This window comes from Bombina bombina, chromosome 4 (assembly GCF_027579735.1).
Source record: "Bombina bombina isolate aBomBom1 chromosome 4, aBomBom1.pri, whole genome shotgun sequence".
NCBI lineage: Eukaryota > Metazoa > Chordata > Amphibia > Anura > Bombinatoridae > Bombina > Bombina bombina.
Window position 1 is genome coordinate 550304831 of NC_069502.1, and position 25663 is coordinate 550330493.

At 36.8% G+C, this 25663-nt stretch overlaps 1 protein-coding gene across 1 annotated transcript in view; it reads left to right on the forward strand.

The window, feature by feature from the left end:
* Positions 1–24747, forward strand: part of LOC128656538 (cytochrome b5 reductase 4) — a 1054602-nt gene extending 1029855 nt beyond the window's left edge. The window contains exon 16 of the mRNA XM_053710489.1: positions 24244–24747. Within this exon, the coding sequence (XP_053566464.1) occupies positions 24244–24298 (55 nt within the window). The 3' untranslated portion in view covers positions 24299–24747. The remainder of the gene's footprint in view (positions 1–24243) is intronic.
* The last annotated feature ends 916 nt before the right edge of the window (positions 24748–25663 follow it).

Below are 25663 nucleotides of genomic sequence, written 5' to 3' on the forward strand. Positions count from 1 at the left end.
TATTTATGTTCAGGTAATCTTCTTAGACATGCTATTTCTTTGGCTGATTTTGCTGCAGCTTCCACTTTTTGGTTGGAGGCTTTAGCGCAACAAGTATCAGACCATAATGCTTATAGCATTGTTAAACTTCTTCAACATGCTAATAACTTTGTTTGTGATGCCATTTTTGATATCATTAGAATTGATGTCAGGTATATGTCTTTAGCTATTTTAGCTAGAAGAGCTTTATGGCTTAAATCTTGGAATGCAGATATGACTTCTAAGTCAACTTTGCTTTCTCTCTCTTTCCAAGGTAATAAATTATTTGGTTCTCAGTTGGATTCAATAATCTCAACTGTTACTGGGGGGAAGGGAGCCTTTTTGCCTCAGGACAAAAAATCTAAAGGTAAATATAGGGCTGCTAATCGTTTTCGTTCCTTTCGTCAGAATAAGGAGCAGAAGCCTGACCCTTCCCCTAAAGGAACGGTCTCCGTTTGGAAACCTTCTCCAGTCTGGAATAAATCCAAGCCTTTTAGAAAGTCAAAACCAGCTCCCAAATCCGCATGAAGGTGCAGCCCTCATTCCAGCACAGCTGGTAGGGGGCAGGTTACGATTTTTCAAAGATAAGGTAAGTTTCAAGGTAAGGCCGCCTGTGAGAAGATTTTTTTTTCTCACGCATTCCAGTAAATCCAGTGAAGGCTCAGGCGTTTCTGAAATGTGTTTCAGACCTAGAGTCGGCTGGGGTAATTATGCCAGTTCCAGTTCTGGAACGGGGTCTGGGGTTTTACTCAAATCTATTCATTGTACCAAAGAAGGAGAATTCCTTCAGACCAGTTCTGGATCTAAAAATATTGAATCGTTATGCAAGGATACCAACATTCAAAATGGTGACTATAAGGACTATTCTGCCTTTTGTTCAGCAAGGGCATTATATGTCTACAATAGACTTACAGGATGCTTATCTTCATATTTCAATTCATCCAGATCATTATCAGTTTCTGAGATTCTCTTTTCTAGTCAAGCATTACCAGTTTGTTGCTCTTCCGTTTGGCCTAGCAACAGCTCCAAGGATCTTTTCGAAGGTTCTCGTGCCCTTCTCTCTGTAATCAGAGAACAGGGTATTGCGGTATTTCCTTATTTGGACGATATCTTGGTACTTGCTCAGTCTTTACATTCTGCAGAATCTCATACGAATCAACTTGTGTAGTTTCTTCAAAGACATGGTTGGAGGATCAATTTACCAAAGAGTTCCTTGATTCCTCAGACAAAGGTAACCTTTTTGGGTTTCCAAATAGATTCAGTGTTCATGACTTTGTCTCTAACAGAAAAGAGACGTCTGAAATTGGTTTCAGCTTGTCGAAACCTTCAGTCTCAATTGTTCCCTTCGGTAGCATTGTGCATGGAAATTCTAGGTCTCATGACTTCTGCATCGGACGCAATCCCTTTTGCTCGTTTTCACATGAGACCTCTCCAGCTTTGTATGCTGAACCAGTGGTGCAGGGATTATACAAAGATATCACAATTAATATCCTTAAATCCCAATGTTCGATCTTCTCTAACTTGGTGGTTGAATCACCATCGTTTAATTCAAGGGTCTTCTTTTGTTCGTCCAACCTGGACTGTGATCTCAACAGATGAGAGTCTTTCAGGTTGGGGATCTGTATGGGGATCTCTGACAGCGCAGGGGGTTTGGGAATCTCAGGAGGCGAGATTACCAATCAACATTTTGGAACTCCGTGCGATTTTCAGAGCTCTTCAGTTCTGGCCTCTTCTGAAGAGAGAATCGTTTATTTGTTTTCAGACAGACAATGTCACAACCGTGGCGTATGTCGATCATCAAGGTGGGACTCACAGTCCTCAAGCTATGAAAGAAGTATCTCGGATACTTGTATGGGCGGAATCCAGCTCCTGTCTAATTTCTGCAGTTCACATCCCAGGTGTAGACAATTGGGAAGCGGATTATTTCAGTCGCCAGACATTACATCCGGGCGAATGATCTCTTCACCCAGAGGTATTTCTTCAGATTGTTCAAATCTGGGGACTTCCAGAAATAGATCTGATGACCTCTCATCTAAACAAGAAACTTCCCAGGTATCTGTCCAGATTCAGGGATCCTCATCCTGCTTATATCTTTATATCTATATCAGATCCTTGGAATTATGAACCTGCTTATATCTTTCCTCCTCTAGTTGATTTCCAAAAATCCTAATGGAGCTGCTGGTGGCTCCAGCATGGCCACACAGGTTTTGGTATGCGGATCTCGTTCGGATGGCAAGTTGCCAACCTTGGACACTTTCTTTAAGGCCAGACCTTCTGTCTCAAGGTCCATTTTTCCATCGGGATCTCAAATCATTAAATTTGAAGGGATGGAGATTGAACGCTTGGTTTTTAGTCATAGAGGTTTCTCTGACTCAGTGATTAATACTATGTTACAGGCTCGTAAATCTGTGTCTAGAAAGATTTATTACCAAGTCTGGAAGACTTACATTTCTTGGTGTTCTTCACATAAATTCTCTTGGCATTCTTTTAGAATTCCTAGAATTTTACAATTTCTTCAAGATGGTTTGGACAAGGGTTTGTCTGCAAGTTCCTTGAAAGGACAAATCTCTGCTCTTTCGGTTCTTTTTCACAGAAAGATTGCTAATCATCCTGATATTCATTGTTTTGTACAGGCTCTGGTTCATATCAAGCCTGTCATTAAGTCAATCTCTCTTCCTTGGAGTCTCAATTTGGTTCTGAGGGCTTTACAGGCTCCTCCGTTTGAACCTATGTATTCTCTGGATATTAAATTACTTTCTTGGAAAGTTTTGTTCCTTTTGGCCATCTCTTCTGCTAGAAGAGTTTCTGAGTTATCTGCTCTTTCTTGTGAATCTCCTTTTCTGATTTTTCATCAGGATAAGGCGGTGTTGCGGACTTCATTTAATTTTTTACCTAAGGTTGTGAATTCTAACAACATTAGTAGAGAAATTGTTGTCCCTTCATTGTGTCCTAATCCTAAGAATTCTCTGGAAAGATCTTTACATTCTTTGGATGTAGTAAGAGCTTTGAAATATTATGTTGAAGCTACTAAAGATTTCAGAAAGACTTCTAGTCTATTTGTTATCTTTTCTGGTTCTAGGAAAGGTCAGAAGGCTTCTGCCATTTCTTTGGCGTCTTGGTTAAAGTCTTTGATTCATCATGCTTAGGTCTTCTTTGCATACTTTTACTAAATTCTACCATTTTGATGTTTTCTCTTCTTCTGAAGCAGTTTTTGGTAGAAAAGTACTCCAGGCACCTGTTTCAGTTTGATTCTTCTGCCCAGTTTTTTTCATTTTGAGATTAAAACTTTTTGATTTGGGTTGTGGATTATTTTTTCAGCGGAATTGGCTGTCTTTATTTTACCCCTCCCTCTCTAGTGACTCTTGCGTGGAAGTTCCACATCTTGGGTATCTGCTATCCCATACGTCACTAGCTCATGGACTCTTGCTAATTACATGAAAGAAAACATAATTTATGTAAGAACTTACCTGATAAATTAATTTCTTTCATATTAGCAAGAGTCCATGAGGCCCACCCTTTTTTGTGGTGGTTATGATTTTTTTGTATAAAGCACAATTATTCCAATTCCTTATTTTTTATGCTTTTGCGCCTTTCTTATCACCCCACTTCTTGGCTATTCGTTAAACTGAATTGTGGGTGTGGTGAGGGGTGTATTTATAGGCATTTTGAGGTTTGGGAAACTTTGCCCCTCCTGGTAGGAATGTATATCCCATACGTCACTAGCTCATGGACTCTTGCTAATATGAAAGAAATGAATTTATCAGGTAAGTTCTTACATAAATTATGTTATTTCCCATTCCGCAGTTTTGCATAACCAACACAGTTATAATAATATACTTTTTACCTTTGTGATTACCTTGTATCTAAGCCTCTGCAAATTGCCCCCTTATTTCAGTTCTTTTGACAGACTTGCATTTTTAGCCAATCATTGCTGACTCCTAGGAGCTTCACGTGCCTGAGCTCAATGTTATCTATGTGAAACACATGAACTAACGCCCTCTAGTGGTGAAAAACTGTCAAAATGCTTTCAGATTAGAGGCGGCCTTCAAGGTTTAAGAAATTAGCATATGAACCTTCTAGGTTTAGCTTTCAACTAAGAATACCAAGAGAACAACGCAAAATTGGTAATAAAAGTAAATTGAAAAGTTGGAAAATTACATGCCCTATTTACTTGACTGTCCCTTTAATCATTGTTATTAGCCTGCTCTCACCAAAGGCAATCCTGACAATCTGGCCTGTTTGGGAGGCCCGAGGACTGGTTTGAAAACCTGTGGTCTAGACAATCAGTATTACAAGCCCTTGGAATTTGCTTGCACTTATCTTATTGCGATAAAGTCTGACATTTTGGTGTGTTGAGTAATGGATAGTTTCTGCAGTTTAGTACACTTTATATATCTTCATGTGGCCCAGGGGGAATGCCCAATCTTACTATTCAGTAGTTACATGAACAAAGGAACAGCATGAACATGAACAGCATTAGCAATATTTAAGCTTGCACAGTGGCATATTTTGATAGGAGCTTATTTAGCTTTTACTTTGGGCAGCTAATGTACATAATACCTACTTCCCTCTGTATTACGGCAGCCATCATTTACCTTTGTGTGTGCTATCCAGGGGGTTGGTAAGCACTTTCTATCTTTACATGGTTTTACAGGCAATACATTTTTTTTTCCTCTTTAAACTGTATTGTGCTTTGTGCTGTGTCTGCCATTTCTCAGTTATTTTCTTACACTCTAAGCTTCATCTGTGAAGCATCTTATTAATTAAACTCAGGACTCCAAGTGACGGAGAAGGTCATTCAGATTTAGATATACAGTTTTCCAGTTCTTCCTGCTAGTTAACTTATTTTTTTCTGTCATGCTGTGTAAGTAGCTATGCTATCCCAGTTATGTGTTGGATGTGCTGAGCATCTGTCTTCATTAATAGGGCAGTGGGATACATTTCATGGGACACATAGGGTTCTGGGCTCTGTCCCTCCTTAGGTTGGGAGTTTGAGTGGCTCTCTGGAGTAACTCCTATTTTAAAGGCCTAAGTTAAACTGATCTCTAGATCACATTACAAGGTACATGTACATATATAAACATTTTGCATATTCATAATCCTTAGACTAAAAACTTAAGTCCTATTGTAATGATGAAATCTCTGAATGTTCCACTTTTAGGGTCAATTTATAATGGGAAGGGTTTGAGTCTCAGCCATAAATGGTTTTAGCATTACCTGGGTAAAAATAATGGGCTTGCAGAACATTTCAGGTTTGAGGCTTCTCTAATTTTTTTTTATTTTTTACAGATATTTGTTCTCCATGGTACTATTCTGTTTTAAGATTCCACTGCTAGTTACAGAGCTAGGGCTAGTAGAAATCTGGGGAAAAGTTTACTTTATTCATGTGTTTTTGAAAAATGACAATGTAATATAAGCATAACAAATAATAAAAACGAGAACAGTATTTTACATTAATTATGTTTGATTGACATGCAATAGCTTATGCTTGTAAAATACAAAAAGTAGAATGCGCCTCATAGTATAGATCAGTAGAAAAACAAGCGAGGGTAAGGGGGTAGATTAGACCTACTTAGATGTGGAAAAACACTATTACGTGCTCAACAGATAGGCCTGATCCTCTGAATCGTCCTGCAGACTCACAAACAGCCCCACAGCAGGAGCAATCCTCATCTAATTAAGGAATTAAGGAAAGCCAATATCAAGGACAATCAGTGGACCAATGGATCATAGGAGAATTTCTCCGGTACCATATCCAAACAGGAATTACGTAGCAGCAAGATAGGGTTAAACGGTTTTATTAAAACACAGTTAAAACCATACAGCCAACGCGTTTCTCGGTGTCACAGCACCGTTTCCTCAGGCTATACAATCAAACTATCAGCTGCTAAATTTAAAAGAACACATAACCAATCAAGTGGTGTGCCAGATAACACATCCATTCTGATGACATAACCAATCAGGTTCTATATCACATATTTGATATAAGATTATACTATACCATTTTTTTAGCCACATCTTTTAGCTCTATTATATTTAAACTATTAGGACGAATTCAGCTTGACCTGAATATTTACTTAATTATATAAACTTTATTTTAGCACAGATTATTTGTAGATCATTTTCTTTGCTTAATGCACTCTACTTATACACCCTGCTCTGAGGCGGTGGACAGAAATCAACCCAATTTAATATGATCGGGTTGATTGACACCCCCTGCTAGCGGCCGCAAATCTGCAGGGGGCCATATTGCACAAGCAGTTCTGGTGAACTACTTGTGCAATGATAAATTCCGACAGTGTATGCAGCGGACATGATTCGCTACATTGTATCATGTCCGCTCGCACTTTGATAAATATGCCCCTTTAGATCTTTACATATTATGTCATTATTACATATCTCTCTTTTCCTTTTCACTACACTTTTTTGTCTCTTGAGCTGAGTTGATTGTAGACTGTAATGTTATGTATTTATACACAATCAATTACAAGCACGTGTTAATTGTTCTTTCTTTCATGTAATTAGCAAGAGTCCATGAGCTAGTGACGTATGGGATATACATTCCTACCAGGAGGGGCAAAGTTTCCCAAACCTCAAAATGCCTACAAATACACCCCTCACCACACCCACAATTCAGTTTTACAAACTTTGCCTCCGATGGAGGTGGTGAAGTTAGTTTGTGCTAGATTCTACGTTGATATGCGCTCCGCAGCAAGTTGGAGCCCGGTTTTCCTCTCAGCGTGCAGTGAATGTCAGAGGGATGTGAGGAGAGTATTGCCTATTTGAATGCAGTGATCTCCTTCTACGGGGTCTATTTCATAGGTTCTCTGTTTTCGGTCGTAGAGATTCATCTCTTACCTCCCTTTTCAGATCAACGATATACTCTTATATATACCATTACCTCTGCTGATTCTCGTTTCAGTACTGGTTTGGCTTTCTACAAACATGTAGATGAGTGTCCTGGGGTAAGTAAATCTTATTTTCTGTGACACTCTAAGCTATGGTTGGGCACTTTGTTTATAAATTTCTAAATATATGTATTCAAACATTTATTTGCCTTGACTCAGAATGTTCAACTTTCCTTATTTTCAGACAGTCAATTTTATATTTGGGATAATGCATTTGATTTAATCATTTTTTCTTACCTTCAAAAATTTGACTTTTCCCTGTGGGCTGTTAGGCTCGCGGGGGCTGAAAATGCTTCACTTTATTGCATCATTCTTGGCGCGGACTTTTTTGGCGCAAAAATTCTTTTCCGTTTCCGGCGTCATACGTGTCGCCGGAAGTTGCATCGTTTTTTTGACGTTATTTTGCGCCAAAAATGTCGGCGTTCCGGATGTGGCGTCATTTTGGCGCCAAAAAGCATTTAGGCGCCAAATAATGTGGGCGTCTTATTGGCGCTAAAAATTATGGGCATCGCTTTTGTCTCCACATTATTTAAGTCTCATTTTTCATTGCTTCTGGTTGCTAGAAGCTTGTTTTTTGGCATTTTTTCCCATTCCTGAAACTGTCATTTAAGGAATTTGATCAATTTTGCTTTATATGTTGTTGTTTTTTCTCTTACATATTGCAAGATGTCTCACGTTGCATCTGAGTGAGAAGATACTACAGGAAAATCGCTGTCTAGTGCTGGATCTACCAAAGCTAAGTGTATCTGCTGTAAACTTTTGGTAGCTATTCCTCCAGCTGTTGTTTGTATTGATTGTCATGACAAACTTGTTAAAGCAGATAATATTTCCTTTAGTAAAGTACCATTGCCTGTTGCAGTTCCTTCAACATCTAAGGTGCAAAATGTTCCTGATAACATAAGAGATTTTGTTTCTGAATCCATAAAGAAGGCTATGTCTGTTATTTCTCCTTCTAGTAAACGTAAAAAATCTTTTAAAACTTCTCTCCCTACAGATGAATTTTTAATGAACATCATCATTCTGATTCTAATGACTCTTCTGGTTCAGAGGATTCTGTCTCAGAGGTTGATGCTGATAAATCTTCATATTTATTTAAAATGGAATTTATTCGTTCTTTACTTAAAGAAGTTCTAATTGCTTTAGAAATAGAGGATTCTGGTCCTCTTGATACTAATTCTAAACGTTTGGATAAGGTATTTAAATCTCCTGTGGTTATTCCAGAAGTTTTTCCTGTTCCTAATGCTATTTCTGCAGTAATTTCCAAAGAATGGGATAAATTGGGTAATTCATTTACTCCCTCTAAACGTTTTAAGCAATTATATCCTGTGCCGTCTGACAGATTAGAATTTTGGGACAAAATCCCTAAAGTTGATGGGGCTATTTCTACCCTTGCTAAACGTACTACTATTCCTACGTCAGATGGTACTTCGTTTAAGGATCCTTTAGATAGGAAAATTGAGTCTTTTCTAAGAAAAGCTTATCTGTGTTCAGGTAATCTTCTTAGACCTGCTATATCTTTGGCTGATGTTGCTGCAGCTTCAACTTTTTGGTTGGAAACCTTAGCGCAACAAGTAACACATCATGATTCTCATGATATTATTATTCTTCTTCAGCATGCTAATAATTTTATCTGTGATGCCATCTTTGATATTATCAGAGTTGATGTCAGGTTTATGTCTCTAGCTATTTTAGCTAGAAGAGCTTTATGGCTTAAGACTTGGAATGCTGATATGGCTTCTAAATCAACTCTACTTTCCATTTCTTTCCAGGGTAACAAATTATTTGGTTCTCAGTTGGATTCTATTATTTCAACTGTTACTGGTGGGAAAGGAACTTTTTTACCACAGGATAAAAAATCTAAGGGTAAAAACAGAGCTAATAATCGTTTTCGTTCCTTTCGTTTCAACAAAGAACAAAAACCTGATCCTTCATCCTCAGGAGCAGTTTCAGTTTGGAAACCATCTCCAATCTGGAATAAATCCAAGCCAGCCAGAAAGGCAAAGCCTGCTTCTAAGTCCACATGAAGGTGCGGCCCTCATTCCAGCTCAGCTGGTAGGGGGCAGGTTACGTTTTTTCAAAGAAATTTGGATCAATTCTGTTCACAATCTTTGGATTCAGAACATTGTTTCAGAATGGTACAGAATTGGTTTCAAGATGAGACCTCCTGCAAAGAGATTTTTTCTTTCCCGTGTCCCAGTAAATCCAGTAAAAGCTCAAGCATTTCTGATTTGTGTTTCAGATCTAGAGTTGACTGGAGTAATTATGCCAGTTCCAGTTCAGGAACAGGGGATGGGGTTTTATTCAAATCTCTTCATTGTACCAAAGAAGGAGAATTCCTTCAGACCAGTTCTGGATCTAAAAATATTGAATCGTTATGTAAGGATACCAACGTTCAAGATGGTAACTGTAAGGACTATTTTGCCTTTTGTTCAGCAAGGGAATTATATGTCCACAATAGATTTACAGGATGCATATCTGCATATTCCGATTCATCCGGATCATTATCGGTTCCTGAGATTCTCTTTTCTGGACAAGCATTACCAGTTTGTGGCTCTGCCGTTTGGCCTTGCTACAGCTCCAAGAATTTTTACAAAGGTTCTCGGTGCCCTTCTGTCTGTAATCAGAGAACAGGGTATTGTGGTATTTCCTTATTTGGACGATATCTTGGTACTTGCTCAGTCTTTACATTTAGCAGAATTTCATACGAATCGACTTGTGTTGTTTCTTCAAGATAATGGTTGGAGGATCAATTTACCAAAAAGTTCATTGATTCCTCAGACAAGGGTAACCTTTCTGGGTTTCCAAATAGATTCAGTGTCCATGACTCTGTCTTTAACAGACAAGAGGCGTCTAAAACTGATGGCAGCTTGTCGAAACCTTCAGTCACAATCATTCCCTTCGGTAGCCTTATGCATGGAAATTCTAGGTCTTATGACTGCTGCATCGGACGAGATCCCCTTTGCTCGTTTTCACATGCGACCTCTTCAGCTTTGTATGCTGAATCAATGGTGCAAGGATTACACAAAGATATCTCAATTAATATCTTTAAAACCGATTGTTCGACACTCTCTAACGTGGTGGACAGATCACCATCGTTTAATTCAGGGGGCTTCTTTTGTGCTTCCGACCTCGACTGTAATTTCAACAGATGCAAGTCTCACAGGTTGGGGAGCTGTGTGGGGATCTCTGACGGCACAAGGAGTTTGGGAATCTCAGGAGGTGAGATTACCGATCAATATTTTGGAACTCCGTGCAATTTTCAGAGCTCTTCAGTTTTGGCCTCTTCTGAAGAGAGAATCGTTCATTTGTTTTCAGACAGACAATGTCACAACTGTGGCATACATCAATCATCAAGGAGGAACTCACAGTCCTCTGGCTATGAAAGAAGTATCTCGAATTTTGGTTTGGGCGGAATCCAGCTCCTGTCTAATCTCTGCGGTTCATATCCCAGGTGTAGACAATTGGGAAGCGGATTATCTCAGTCGCCAAACGTTGCATCCGGGCGAATGGTCTCTTCACCCAGAGGTATTTCTTCAGATCGTTCAAATGTGGGAACTTCCAGAAATAGATTTGATGGCGTCCCATCTAAACAAGAAACTTCCCAGGTATCTGTCCAGATCCCGGGATCCTCAGGCGGAGGCAGTGGATGCATTATCACTTCCTTGGAAGTATCATCCTGCCTATATCTTTCCGCCTCTAGTTCTTCTTCCAAGAGTAATCTCCAAGATTCTGAAGGAATGCTCGTTTGTTCTGCTGGTAGCTCCGGCATGGCCTCACAGGTTTTGGTATGCGGATCTTGTCCGGATGGCCTCTTGCCAACCGTGTACTCTTCCGTTAAGACCAGACCTTCTGTCACAAGGTCCTTTTTTCCATCAGGATCTGAAATCCTTAAATTTAAAGGTATGGAGATTGAACGCTTGATTCTTCGTCAAAGAGGTTTCTCTGACGCTGTGATTAATACTATGTTACAGGCTCGTAAATCTGTATCTAGAGAGATATATTATAGAGTCTGGAAGACTTATATTTCTTGGTGTATTTCTCATCATTTTTCTTGGCATTCTTTCAGAATTCCGAGAATTTTACAGTTTCTTCAGGATGGTTTAGATAAAGGTTTGTCCGCAAGTTCCTTGAAAGGACAAATCTCTGCTCTTTCTGTTCTTTTTCACAGAAAGATTGCTATTCTTCCTGATATTGATTGTTTTGTACAAGCTTTGGTTCGTATAAAACCTGTCATTAAGTCAATTTCTCCTCCTTGGAGTTTGAATTTGGTTCTGGGGGCTCTTCAAGCTCCTCCGTTTGAACCTATGCATTCATTGGACATTAAATTACTTTCTTGGAAAGTTTTGTTCCTTTTGGCCATCTCTTCTGCCAGAAGAGTTTCTGAATTATCTGCTCTTTCTTGTGAGTCTCCTTTTCTGATTTTTCATCAGGATAAGGCGGTGTTGCGAACTTCTTTTGAATTTTTACCTAAAGTTGTGAATTCCAACAACATTAGTAGAGAAATTGTGGTTCCTTCATTATGTCCTAATCCTAAGAATTCTAAGGAGAAATCGTTGCATTCTTTGGATGTTGTTAGAGCTTTGAAATATTATGTTGAAGCTACTAAATCTTTCAGAAAGACTTCTAGTCTATTTGTTATCTTTTCCGGTTCTAGAAAAGGCCAGAAAGCTTCTGCCATTTCTTTGGCATCTTGGTTGAAATCTTTAATTCATCTTGCCTATGTTGAGTCGGGTAAAACTCCGCCTCAGAGAATTACAGCTCATTCTACTAGGTCAGTTTCTACTTCCTGGGCGTTTAGGAATGAAGCTTCGGTTGATCAGATTTGCAAAGCAGCAACTTGGTCCTCTTTGCATACTTTTACTAAATTCTACCATTTTGATGTATTTTCTTCTTCTGAAGCAGTTTTTGGTAGAAAAGTACTTCAGGCAGCGGTTTCAGTTTGAATCTTCTGCTTATGTTTTTCGTTAAACTTTATTTTGGGTGTGGATTATTTTCAGCAGGAATTGGCTGTCTTTATTTTATCCCTCCCTCTCTAGTGACTCTTGTGTGGAAAGATCCACATCTTGGGTAATCATTATCCCATACGTCACTAGCTCATGGACTCTTGCTAATTACATGAAAGAAAACATAATTTATGTAAGAACTTACCTGATAAATTCATTTCTTTCATATTAGCAAGAGTCCATGAGGCCCACCCTTTTTTTGTGGTGGTTATGATTTTGTATAAAGCACAATTATTCCAATTCCTTATTTTATATGCTTTCGCACTTTTTTATCACCCCACTTCTTGGCTATTCATAAAACTGAATTGTGGGTGTGGTGAGGGGTGTATTTGTAGGCATTTTGAGGTTTGGGAAACTTTGCCCCTCCTGGTAGGAATGTATATCCCATACGTCACTAGCTCATGGACTCTTGCTAATATGAAAGAAATGAATTTATCAGGTAAGTTCTTACATAAATTATGTTTTTGCTATTCATTTACATACTTAAATTATGAATTATTCTTTATGTATATATATATATATATGTATATATATATATATATATATATATATATATATATATATATATATATATATATATGCAGAGAGAACAAGCGCACTCCACGGGAAACTTTTCAAATCACTTTATTCAGTGAACATTTTCGGACTTGATGCAGTCCGTCTTCAGACCAAAAGTGTGTATATATATATATATATATATATATATATATATATATATATATATATATAGTTATGCATATCCACATTCATGAATTATTTATTCTTATTTATTAACCTTATATCAGACACTATCTATTAATATTTTTAAGATATTCTTAAGACATCCTTTTTTTATCTTTAGTAAGTTGCATACATTATATTTGATTTTATTTCTGCCCATGTTCTGATATTATCTTATATCTTTTTTGAGCCTTTCTTATTACTTGCCCTTTTTGATCTTGCTTTATGTATATACATACTAGCTCTAGTATCACTGTTTTTCTATATATCATCCTTACTCTCTTTCATCGGTTTTTAAATACGGCGGGTCTGAATGTCTAGACTGCAATGTGCATTCTTTGCATGGGTTATCTCTTAAAAACTGTGTTTTTATACTATTCCTTTAATCTGGGAATCATTTTGTGACCCGATATCGGGTGAGATTGGAACCATCAGTACTTTTAAACATTACATTACAGTTAGATTTAATGTCTCCCGGTTTACATGATTAATTTCGTAATACTGTTTACCATTTAGTTTATAATATGGCACTCTGTTGAGGCAAATACTAATCACGTCCCTTAAATATATAGCTTATTGGTTAGTTATCCCCTATGACGTCAGAATGAGTGTGCAATTCCCGCACCTCATGATTGATTATGACATCAGAATGGGTGTGTTATCTAAGGACTGTGTCCATATATACGCTTGTGTGCATCCTCACACATATTGTTTCTGTTTGCATATCATCACATTGTATGCTGATTGGACTTCTTTTTTGCCATTGATTGTATCATTTATAATTGTATTTTACATTGCCACTTTTATTTATTATTTTTTATCTTTTATTTTCATTTTTTTATTTTTGATATATTTTTATATTTTATGATATATTTCCTTACACTTTGGTAGGCACCTCTTTTAGATATAGTCTAGAATATAGGGATTGCTGTGACCTGACATATATGTGTTCTTAGCTTAATGCTTGTCAATGAGCTCTAACATTTTATCACATTTGCTATTGGTAACAGTGAAGCATGATCTATCAAGTTACAGATACAAATATAACTTTAGACCATGAAGACTTGTCTCTGCATGCCCAAACTTGTAAGTATATGGACTCAGCTTGTCAGTGTGTTGGCTGCATTCTTGTGAGTTAGATGATATGAGCTTAAGAGTGTTAGTTTTAAGTAATGTGGTAACAGATTTTATTCAAATATGGAAATACAATGTTCAATTGAACAGTGTCATAAACAAAGCTATGGTGTTGTTTCTCCTATAATAAAAACAGTAAGTGACTACAGTTCAGAAGAAAATGAGTTACTGTGTTCAAGGGTAGGATGTGATGTTACATCAGTAAATACCATCAACACAAATTTCTATTGAAATATCATCATCTATTTGGTAACAGTTGTTTTAATCCCTTAGAGTATCACAGCAAACCTATTACAAAAGGACAATGAGAGCACATATCAAAGGAAAATAAGTATCCTCTAAAACTTGTCTCTGGTAAGTTACTGTGTGAGAACTATGCATTACCCAAAGATTCTCTTCAGAATGATGTGCTGTTGGAGTATCCTCTGCATCCAAGATTAGGAAGATAAGTGCAGATAAAAGACAAAGTGCTTTGAGAGCTGAAGTAGAATGATTTATGAAACTTTGAAAAGAAATCTGTTAGAATCGTTTGATGAGACGATTCTAGCAGAGTATAACAGTGACAAAACTCTGTCAACAGAAAAATATGACAGATTAACTAAGGCTATTAAATAAAAGTATACCGTAGGGAATAAAGAAGACAAAGCTAAAATTCTCAGTCTAATATCAATCTGTTTAACCATGAGAAGGACTTTAGTATAAAAGCCAAGTGGAATGTCTTCATAATGTCACATGGAAAAATTGCATGTGACGAGTTAGGAGAAACAACTAAGTGGGAAACAACAAAAACTCTGAAGATATTTTCCTCTTTTGCAACAAGAAGATTAAGGGGGCTACATACATCTATGTCAAAAGCAAGGAAGTAACTGAATTACATGAACTAAAACTCAAGGACAGGTTTGATAAGTGTGAGAGAATTCCAGGTACAAGAACATTTCACCAATGCTTCATTACATCTCTATTGCAGTGATGACATTTGTCTTCCTGATCCTACCAAATAATGACTCTGTAGATTGTGTTTATGATGACCAGTGGTGGTTAAGTTTGATTGAGGACATCAGTGAGGAAAACTGTGATGTTTTTGTAACACCCGGACAAAGAACATCATTCAAAATATTTCTAAAAGACTGAATAAGGAAATCTCACAGCTATTAATCATAAACATGTAGCTTGGAATTGTGATGTGTCAATCATAAACATAATTAGTGTAAAATACAGTTCATTTTTATTATTTGTTATGCTTATATTACATCTTGTCATTTGTCAAAACGCATGAATAAAGTAGCCTTTTCTCCAGATTTCTACTAGCCCTAGCGCCGTTAACCAATGGAATCTCAAACTCAACATTTTTACAGTAGCATGCTACCAAAGAGGACTTATATCTGTAAAAATACAGGTTCATATCTGGTCCTCTACCAGAGATAATTAACCTGCAAATGAGAGGAAATATAAAAAAAATGCACTCTCACACCCATGTAAAAAAAAAAAAAAAAAAAAAAGCTTGAAACCTTAAATGTTCTGCATGCACATTAAGTCTAAGGATCAAGAATGTGCAAAATGTTTAAATATATATATATATATATATATATATATATATATATATATATATATATATACACATGTACTTTGTAATGTGGTATAGATATAATTTTTTCCAAGATAAAAGGAGCATCCTGAGCTGAGATATGGAGGTTTCTGTAAACATCTGTAGAACCAAAGTTTGCCATACGCCATGACACAGAGGGCTGCGGTGGTTAAACTAAGTAAAATAAAATTTAAAAATGGTTGTTTTGCAATAACCATACATAGAGGTAATCACTCAAAAAGTACACGCAGACTAATAAGTCAACACCTACCTTCAAGTCTGCCTGAAGGCATAGCCCCCAAGCAGGGTTTTTTACGTGTAGGGAGCCAAATGAGATTTTTTTTAGGGATGTCTGTGAAGACTCCATTTCAGATCCCTGGGTTTTGCCAACAGCCCCTCAAGGCTACAGAATCAACTTTTGTTCCAGACACCTCATGGCTAATACCGGGTATCTCAAGCTTCTTGGCACCTTAGGACTCTGCTCTTTTTTATGCAATATTTGGAAAACAATGGAGTTATTGCACCAGTTTCACTACATGAACAGAGATTTTATTACAGTCTGTAAATTAAAAAAAAAAAGAGGATAACTTTTATCCCATTTTGGATTTGAAGTTCTGGAACAAATTCCTGTAAATTCCATCCTTCCACTCTTTGCGTTATCTTTTAGTGCTGGAGGGTCAGTTCATGTTTACAGTAGATTTCTGTCGTTCTCGGTCAGTTTCAGTATGTCACTCTTCTGTTTGTTCTGGCAAATCTATCCACAGTTTTTACAAAGTTCTGGGAGCTCTGGTGGCTGTAGCCTTGATCTCAAGGTATTTCTTTTGCACCTTACCTGGAAGATAATTTAGTTCAGGAGGTGTCGCTTCTGGTGGCTCTCAGTCACATGTATATATTGTTGTCAATGCGCAAGCAACATGGATAGTGCATACATGTATACCAAAGAGTAGACTGGTTCCCAGTGATCAGGTATATGGCTGGGTTTTCTGATAGACCCAGTGCCTATGTCTCTAATGATATAGAGCAGGGAAAATTATCAGGCAGTTGCAGGAAACTCCACACCTCTCGGTTGCACTGTACATGGAGATTATGGGTTTAATGGTGACTGCCTCAGAAACAGTTTTCTTTGCCCATTTTTATTTATAACATCTGCTGTTGTGCATTCTTTGACGATAGAACAGTAATCACAAGAATCAATGTAGATCTAGAAAGTATAGATTGTCTGTTATGGTGGATAGTGTGCCCATTCTTTATGCATGGGGCCTCCTTTCAGAGACCAGTATAAATGTTGATTTCCACAGATGCCAGTCTATTGGGCTGTGGATCAGATTGGGAACTTCAGAGAGTGGTCAACTCAGGAAGCAAACTTTGAGTTTTGGAACTCCAAACATATTTATTTTGCTCTGCAAAGCTGGTCCAGTCTCTCTCAGAAATCTCATATCCGGTTGCAATCAGAATTGTCACTGCTGTATATGCCAATTATTTGGGAAGGACTTGGAGTTCCTCCACAATGAGCAAGGTGTCAGGTATCTTGAGATAAGTAAAGTATTCTTAGACTGTCTTATCAGCCATTCATGTCCTGGGGAGTCAGTTAAGTGGCATACTCGGTTATTAACATCTCAACCCAGGAGAGTAGTCTCTCCATAACAAGGCTTTCAACCAGATAGTCTGGTGATGGGTTCAGCTAGCAATATATCTCATGGTATCTTGCTTAAACAACATCTTCCCCATTGTTATGCCCGGTCCATGGAATCTCAGGCAGACTTGGTGGATGCCTTTGTGGTTCCATGGGCAAGCAGCCTTATATACATCTCACTTTCTGATACTCCCTCAGTTGATGGCCAGTATTGGACAGTAACAAGCACTGAAGATTTTCAATGCACCAGCAAAGCCATACTGCTGAAGCCCAAGCTGAAATGGTCTTGTGCTTGATGTTTTAGCAGACTAAGGTTTGTCTGGCAAGATTATTTATACCTTGATTAAGGTTAGGAAGCTATTCACTAGTCAGATTTGCAATCTACTTGCCTTGGTGTTTGTCTAGAGGTTACCAAGGGAAGTATTTTAGGATTCCAATGGTACTAGAGTGTCTTTGGAATGGCTCAGTCAAGTGACTATTGACCAATTCTTTAAAGGCTCAGATTTCTGCCTAGTTTGCTCTTTTTACGTGAAGATAGTCAAATTGGATATTCAGGCTTTTTTTATCAGAATTAGACCTCTTGTTCAGCCGGTATGTCCTACATGGAGTCTTAACCCGGTTGCCAGATACTGAAGCTCATCCTCTTCATACTGGGCGCCAACATTTTGGAGCTAAAGTATTCTCATAGCCTCTGACAGACGCAGTGCACACTCTGTGATATTGACCAGTTTCTTTCATGTAATTAGCAAGAGTCCATGAGCTAGTGACGTATGGGATATACATTCCTACCAGGAGGGGCAAAGTTTCCCAAACCTTAAAATGCCTATAAATACACCCCTCATCACACCCACAATTCAGTTTTACAAACTTTGCCTCCCATTGAGGTGGTGAAGTAAGTTTGTGCTAGATTCTACGTTGATATGCGCTTCGCAGCAGGCTGGAGCCCGGTTTTCCTCTCAGTGTGCAGTGAATGTCAGAGGGATGTGAAGAGAGTATTGCCTATTTGAATTCAATGATCTCCTTCTACGGGGTCTATTTCATAGGTTCTCTGTTATCGGTCGTAGAGATTCATCTCTTACCTCCCTTTTCAGATCGACGATATACTCTTATATATACCATTTCCTCTACTGATTCTCGTTTCAGTACTGGTTTGGCTTTCTACTACATGTAGAGGAGTGTCCGGGGGTAAGTAAGTCTTATTTTGTGACACTCTAAGCTATGGTTGGGCACTTTTATATAAAGTTCTAAATATTTGTGTTTAAACATTTATTTGCCTTGATTCAGGATGTTCAACGTTCCTTATTTCAGACAGTCAGTTTCATATTTGGGATAATGCATATGAATAATTCAATTTTTTCTTACCTTAAAATTTGACTTTTTTCCTGTGGGCTGTTAGGCTCGCGGGGGCTGAAAATGCTTCAATTTATTGCGTCATTCTTGGCGCGGACTTTCTTGGCGCAAAAATTTTCTTGTCATTTCCGGCATCATACGTGTCGCCGGAAGTTGCGTAATTTTTTTTACGTTTTTGCGCCAAAAAATGTCGGCGTTACCGGATGTGGCGTCATTTTTGGCGCCAAAAGCATTTAGGCGCCAAATAATGTGGGCGGCTTTTTTTGGCGCTAAAAAATTTGAGCGTCATTGTTGTCTCCACAATATTTAAGTCTCATGGTTTATTGCTTCTGGTTGCTAGAAGCTTGTTCATTGGCATTTTTTTCCCATTCCTGAAACTGTCATTTAAGGAATTTGATCAATTTTGCTTTATATGTTGTTTTTTCTATTACATATTGCAAGATGTCTCAGATTGACCCTGAATCAGAAGCCACTTCTGGAAAAACGCTTAACTGAGTTTCAGTTCTACCAAAGCTAAGTTCATGTATGTTATATTATTTAAATGTTATAAATGTTTATCTTTAGCTATGGTTTGTAAGAAGTTATTATGATATAATTTTACATGCAGAATCCATTAGTATTTATGCTTTATATATTGCCATTCTTACATCTTATGTACAAGAAATATTTAGAAATATTTTTCTGATTCTATTTTAAAGGCTTTGTCTGACTTCGTGCCTTCTAATAAAAATTTTTAGGTCTTTTTCACTTCTTTTTTAATTATTGAAGTTTCAAATGACCAACAACATACTGATTTATCATTCTCTGATGATGTTTTTTCTCTTTCAGAATTTTCTTCATCAGATATTGACACTAACAAATCTACTTTTTTATTATTTTTTTATTAAAGTACATTTGTTCTTTGTTGAAAAGGTGTTGATTATTTTGGATATTAAGGTAACTAGTTCTTTAAGACTAGCTGACACTATTTCTGCCTATTTATTCTTCTGTGTTTTCAGAGGTTTTCTTTCCAATTCCCCATACTAGGGAATGGAATAGGCTGAGAATTTTCTTTTATTCCTTCTTCAAAGGTTTTAAACTATATTCTTTGCCAGCAGTTAAATTCAATTTGGAGGGTTCTCCAATTTTTTGGGGCTATCTCTACTTTTACTAATTATGCTATTGTTTCTATAGCAAAATAGTATTTATTTTCCTTTAGATGGTTGTATCTTATTTATGGAAAATTATTTAGTTTCAGGTACTTTTCTTGGTCCTGTGATTTATTTGGATTTTGCAATTGCTTCATTTTTGTTCTGTTTACTTTAAGATCAAGTATCAGATTATGATTTATTTTAGCATTGTTAACGGACAACATTTACTAGACTAGGTGCTGTTGCATTTGTCTTGTTATTTTGCATTTTTTGATTATGCAAGTCCACTGTATTGACTGTTCCTTTAAACTGAACTATCATGCTAATAATTTCATTTGTGTCTTCATTTTATTGAATATTTTCGCAAATGAGGGTTAATCTATGTTTTTAGCTATTTTAGCTAGAAGAATTTTGTGATTTTTATAAAATCCATATTTCTTTTGTTCTAAGATAATCAATTATTTGTTTTATAATTGGATTCAATTCTTAACTGTTACTCTGGGCTTCAAGATTGAGTTCTAAGACTAAAACTTTAAGCTTATACTAGTTTGGTTGTTCTTATTAAGGAACGAATTCCTGAATTCTTTCCCAAGTAACATGTTTATAATTGGAAATTTTTCAGTTCGAAATCAGCTCCCTAATATTGCGATTCACGTGCCGTATTCCAGCTTGGCTGGTAAGGGGCAGGTTAAGACTTTTTTGAAATTTATTTGGTTCTATTCGGTCCAAATTTCTTTGATTTTATTCCAGTAAGGCTAACACTTTCTTTAAGTGTGTTTCGGTCCTATATATTTTGGGTACTGTTGAAGCATGGCTGGGCACCCATGGGGTTCAAGCGCTGCTCAGACCTGGAATCTTCTGGGGTATTTCTTCCAGTTCCATTTTTGGGAACTAGGTTTTGGAGTTTTATTCAAACTATTCTGCCTTTTGGTCAGTGATAGCATTATTTGTTTTCATTAGATACAATAAATGCATATTTTCATTTTTCTGTTTTCATTCAGATTATTTTCTGAGGATGCGGAATCTCATATGATTCACTTTTGCTCTTCAGGACATAGAGGATCTTTTTTTCAAAAGCTCTTGATTCCTCACACAAGGGTCACCTTTTTTAGGTTTCCAGATATTTGTGTCTCTGTCTTTGTCTCTATCAGACAAGGGACAATTTTATTGTGTTCCGTTTGTCGGTACCTTTAGTCTCTATTATTTCTTTCAGTTGCTATATATGCATAGAAGTTTTAGGTCTTATGGCCACAGCATTGGATTTAATTCCCTTTGCTCATTTTCAATAGAAAGAACCTTTTCAGTCTTTTATGCTGAATTATGGTGCAGGGATTTTAAATCTTCGAATCCTAATATTTATCTCTCTTGATTTGGTGGTTAAGATCACCATCATTTAGTTCTATAGGTCTCTTCGTTTCTTTCAACCTGGACCATGATCTCTACAGATGCGAGTCTTTTTGGTTGGGAGGCTGTCTGAGGATCTCTGTCAGCACAAGGGGTTTGGAAATCTCAGGAGGCGAGATTACCATTTGATATTTTAGAACTCCGTGCTTTCTCAGAGTTTTTTCAGTTTGTTTCTTTTTGAAGAAGAGACATTTAATGTTTTTTAAACAATATCACTACTATGGTGTATGTCAATCATCAGAGTAGGACTATCAGTCCTTAGGTTGTGACAGAAGTGTCTCGGATATTAGCTTGGGCTAAATCCAGCTCCTATCTAAATTCTGTGGTTTTTATCCCAGGTATAGATATTTGGGAAGCGGATTATCTCTGTTAAACAAGCTTTTCTTCCGGGAAAATGGTCTCTCTTCACAGATATGTTTTTCATCTCATCTGAATAGAGAACTTCCCAGGGGCCTATTAAGTTCCGGGAATCTTCAGGCGGAAGTAGTGTATGCATTGACATTTCTTTGGAATTATCTTTTTGCCTATTTCTTTCCGCCTCTAGTTCTTCTTCCAAAATTCTTATGGAGTATTTGTTTGTTATGCTGGTAGCTCCAGCATGGCCTCTCAGGTTTTGGTATACGAATCTCATTCGGATGGCCAGTTGCCAACGTTGGACACCTCCGTTTAAACCAGACCTTTTCTTTCTCTAGGCCATTTTTTCCATCAGGATCTCAAATCATTAAATTTGAAGGGATGGAGATTGAACGCTTGGTTTTTAGTCATAGAGGTTTTTCTGACTCATTGATTAATACTATGTTTCTGGCTCATAAATCTGTCTCTAGAAAGATTTATATTGAGTCTGGAAGACCTACTTTTCTTGGCATTCTTTTAAAATTCATAGAATTTTATTATTTTTTCAGGTTGGTTTGGATAAGGTTTTGTCTTCAGTTCTTTGTTAGGACAAATCTCTACTGTTTCTGTTCTTTTTTCACAGAAAGATTGCTAATCATCCTGATATTCATTGTGTTGTACAGGCTTTGGTCCATATCAAGCCTGTCATTAATTAAATCTCTCCTCTTTGGAGTCTCAATTTGGTGCTGAGGGCTTTACAAGCTCATCCGTTTGAAACTATGCATTTTCTGAACATTAAATTACTTTCTTGGAAAAGTATTGTTCCTTTTGGTTATTTCTTCTACTAGAAGAGTTTTTGAGTTATCTGCTCTTTTTTGTGAATATCCTTTTCTGATTTTTCATCAGGATAAGGCAGTGTTACTTCCTGATATTCATCATTTTTTTCAGGTTTTGATTGGCATCAAACCTGTCATTAAGCCAATTTCTCCTCCTTGGAGTCTTAATTGGGTTCTGAAGGTTTTTCAGGCTCTTCTATTTTGAGCATATGCTTGCTCTGGACATTCATTACTTTCATGGAAAGTATTGTTCTTTTTGGACATCTCTTCAGTTAGAACAGTTTTTGAATTATCTGTTCTTTCTTGTGAATCTCCTTGATCTGATTTTTCATCAGGATAAGGTGTTTTTTTGCTGTCCTCATTTCAATTTTCACCTAAGTTGTGAATTCTAACAACATTAATGGAGGAATTATTGTCTTTTCCTTGTGTCCTAATCCTAAGAATTCTTTGGTAAGATTCTTACATTCTTTAGGATGTGGTAGGAGTTTTGAAATATTATGTTGAAACTACTCAGATTTCAGACAGACTTCTAGTCTATTTGTTATCTTTTCTGGTTTTAGGAAGGTCAGAAGGCTTCTGCCATTTCTTTGGCATCTTGGTTAAGCTTTTGATTCATTATGCTTATTTGGAGTCGGATTATTCCCCGTCTCAGAGGATTACGGCTCATTCTACTAGGTCAGTTTCTATTTCATGGGCTTTTTAAGAATGAAGCCTCTGTTGATCAAATTTGCAAAGCAATGACTTGGTCTTCTTTGCATACTTTTACTAAATTCTACCATTTTGATGTTTTCTCTTCTTTAAAAGCAGTTTTTTGGTAGAATAGTACTTCAGGCAGCTGTTTCAGTTTGATTCTTCTGCTTATAATTATTAAATTGAAACTTTTGATTTGGGTAGTGGATTATTTTTTCAGCGGAATTGGCTGTCTTTATTTTATCCCTCCCTCTCTAGTGACTCTTGCGTGGAAGTTCCACATCTTGGGTATTTATATCCCATACGTCACTAGCTCATGGACTCTTGCTAATTACATGAAAGAAAACATAATTTATGTAAGAACTTACCTGATAAATTCATTTCTTTCATATTAGCAAGAGTCCATGAGGCCCACCCTTTTTTTGTGGTGGTTATGATTTTTTTATATAAAGCACAATTATTCCAATTCCTTATTTTTTTGATGCTTTCGCTCTTTTCTTATCACCCCACTTCTTGGCTATTCGTTAAACTGAATTGTGGGTGTGGTGAGGGGTGTATTTATAGGCATTTTAAGGTTTGGGAAACTTTGCCCCTCCTGGTAGGAATGTATATCCCATACGTCACTAGCTCATGGACTCTTGCTAATATGAAAGAAATTAATTTATCAGGTAAGTTCTTACATAAATTATGTTTTTTTGCACCCTAACCTGAAACACTTTATACAGTTGTCATAAAGTTCACAACCTCATTAATCTGTATGTTCTCACTGCTTCTATCACAATGAGAATACCTGTGCTGCCAGATGGCGACGCCCAGTATGAAGAGGCGGAGCTTCAGTATCTGGCACCTTTAAGCTATTAAAACAGGAAAACTGATTTTAAAAAAGCTGCAGGAACAGGATGTAATGCAATAATATATCAAGTAGTTACTTTTATTTTGTTGTTGTGTACAGCAGTTTAATATCCCTTAAATGTATATTGCAATATTTTTTTTTTTGTTCTTTTCATTTTAATAAATGTATAGGAAAATTACATTTTGACTTTAATATCCCTTTAATCAAGAACTTTTTAGCTATTTTTTTTATTTCCTACGGTTTTTAACCACATGTGCCCCCAGCCCCCATACTAGGAATGCACTATTATTAATTAAAAAAAACCACACTAATTTATGTAATTTGACAGTTTGGTTTTTTTAGATGCATGTGATCTATTAATAAGTATTACTAAGGATGGATAGTGTACAGGGACTGAGCTGAACACGTCCTGTTGCTATGACATCCTGTGTTGCTGCATGTGTAACTAATCCTGAAGGCATATATGATACCTTGGGTTTTTTTTCTAGTGCAATTTATGATTCTTTGATATTCTTCACTCTTCCTTTCACTTAATATTATCGCTTTGAAATATGCCTAGTAACATTCTGATATCTCAAATATTTTATAGATTTGCATTTTGAATTACATTAACTATCACATCTTTTTTTAATTTTTTTTATTTCAGGCTACTTCAGGATCTTGGTTTTTCGAAAGAAGAAGTATTTGTCTTCAGAGAATAGTTATCCTTTCTTCACGTTACTTTCTAATAATCTGTAATAGATATATATACTGTGCATTTATGGCGATGTTTATTACTATGGTGCATATTCATGGGTGTCTTACACAATGATCTTTCCAATATTTTAATTACTCAGGGTGTAGAGCTTCCTGGTTATATTTTACTTTTTTTTTACTTATAATTTCCAATGTTATTGTTTAGCATACTATAGTAATTATAAAGTATGCTAATTACAATAGTTTAATATGAATAATTGTTGTTTGTTGTGTACTTAGTCCTAATTTATTTATATCTGTCAAAAACTATAGTTATGACACAGACATATGTACTGTATTTTTACTACCCTTTAAAATGCACCAGCTCAGGAAATAATTCATATGTATAGTATTTTGTCTTTTTTGAGATGTGGAATAACCCTGTCAAATATGCAATAAAATATGGAAACTTCAATTATATAGCTTGTTGTTTTGATTAGTGACATTAATATTTTAAGTTCAGCTACAGTAGTTTGCATCATTTTATCAGGATGAAATTAATAAACGGGTGTCTTTCATCATATTAATATAAATGTCACACACGTTCTTGTGCATATAAAACCTCCAGCCACATGCAGTAGATAGCAACAGCTTTGTGACTCCCCAATTATCCCTTCCTATACTTGATGACTTCTGTTCTCTTTCAACTTATTAGGACAATGGTAGTATAGGGTGTTGTTTTAGCCTAATTGTTGTGTTGGACAAAGGAAAAAAGAAGACTGCAATCTCTGTCACTGTAGAAGTGTATCCCCTTGGTTAGGTCCCTCTGTTTATTGTACATAGGCTGTTATTTTCAATGTGGAGACCTAAGGCAGGTGCCTAGTGAGGACCCCTAAGAGAAAGTGTTTCTTTGCAGCAGCTAGAGAGGTAGTAGGGTGTTCCAGCAGCCTCTTACCTTCACTGGGTGCCTATCCCGTATCCAGCAGTATGTTAGTGATCCAGTCCTATTATGCTTACATACTTTTCACGCTTTCAAATTTGTTTTCCTTTTTATTTGAGAGTTATTTATGGAGACAGTTCATACTCTGCAACTATACTGCTCTACAAGCATTTATTAATCCATGGTTTACCTCCAAGTTTTTATTAAATACTGTGCCCATTTTAAAGGTGATGACACAGTGCAAAAGCTCAAATGACTCAGGTTTTACCTGTCAAAAACATTTGCTGTACTCCCTGACCGCTCTGGATTCATCTACTTGTATGAACAGTGTTTTCCCATCCCTATTGTGCAGATAAGAGCATTAGCAAATCATTTGACTATGGAAATGTTTGCGCTGTTCTCCTCACAAATTGCTGGAAACAGTGGTTACGCAGCTTTTATTTGTTAATTG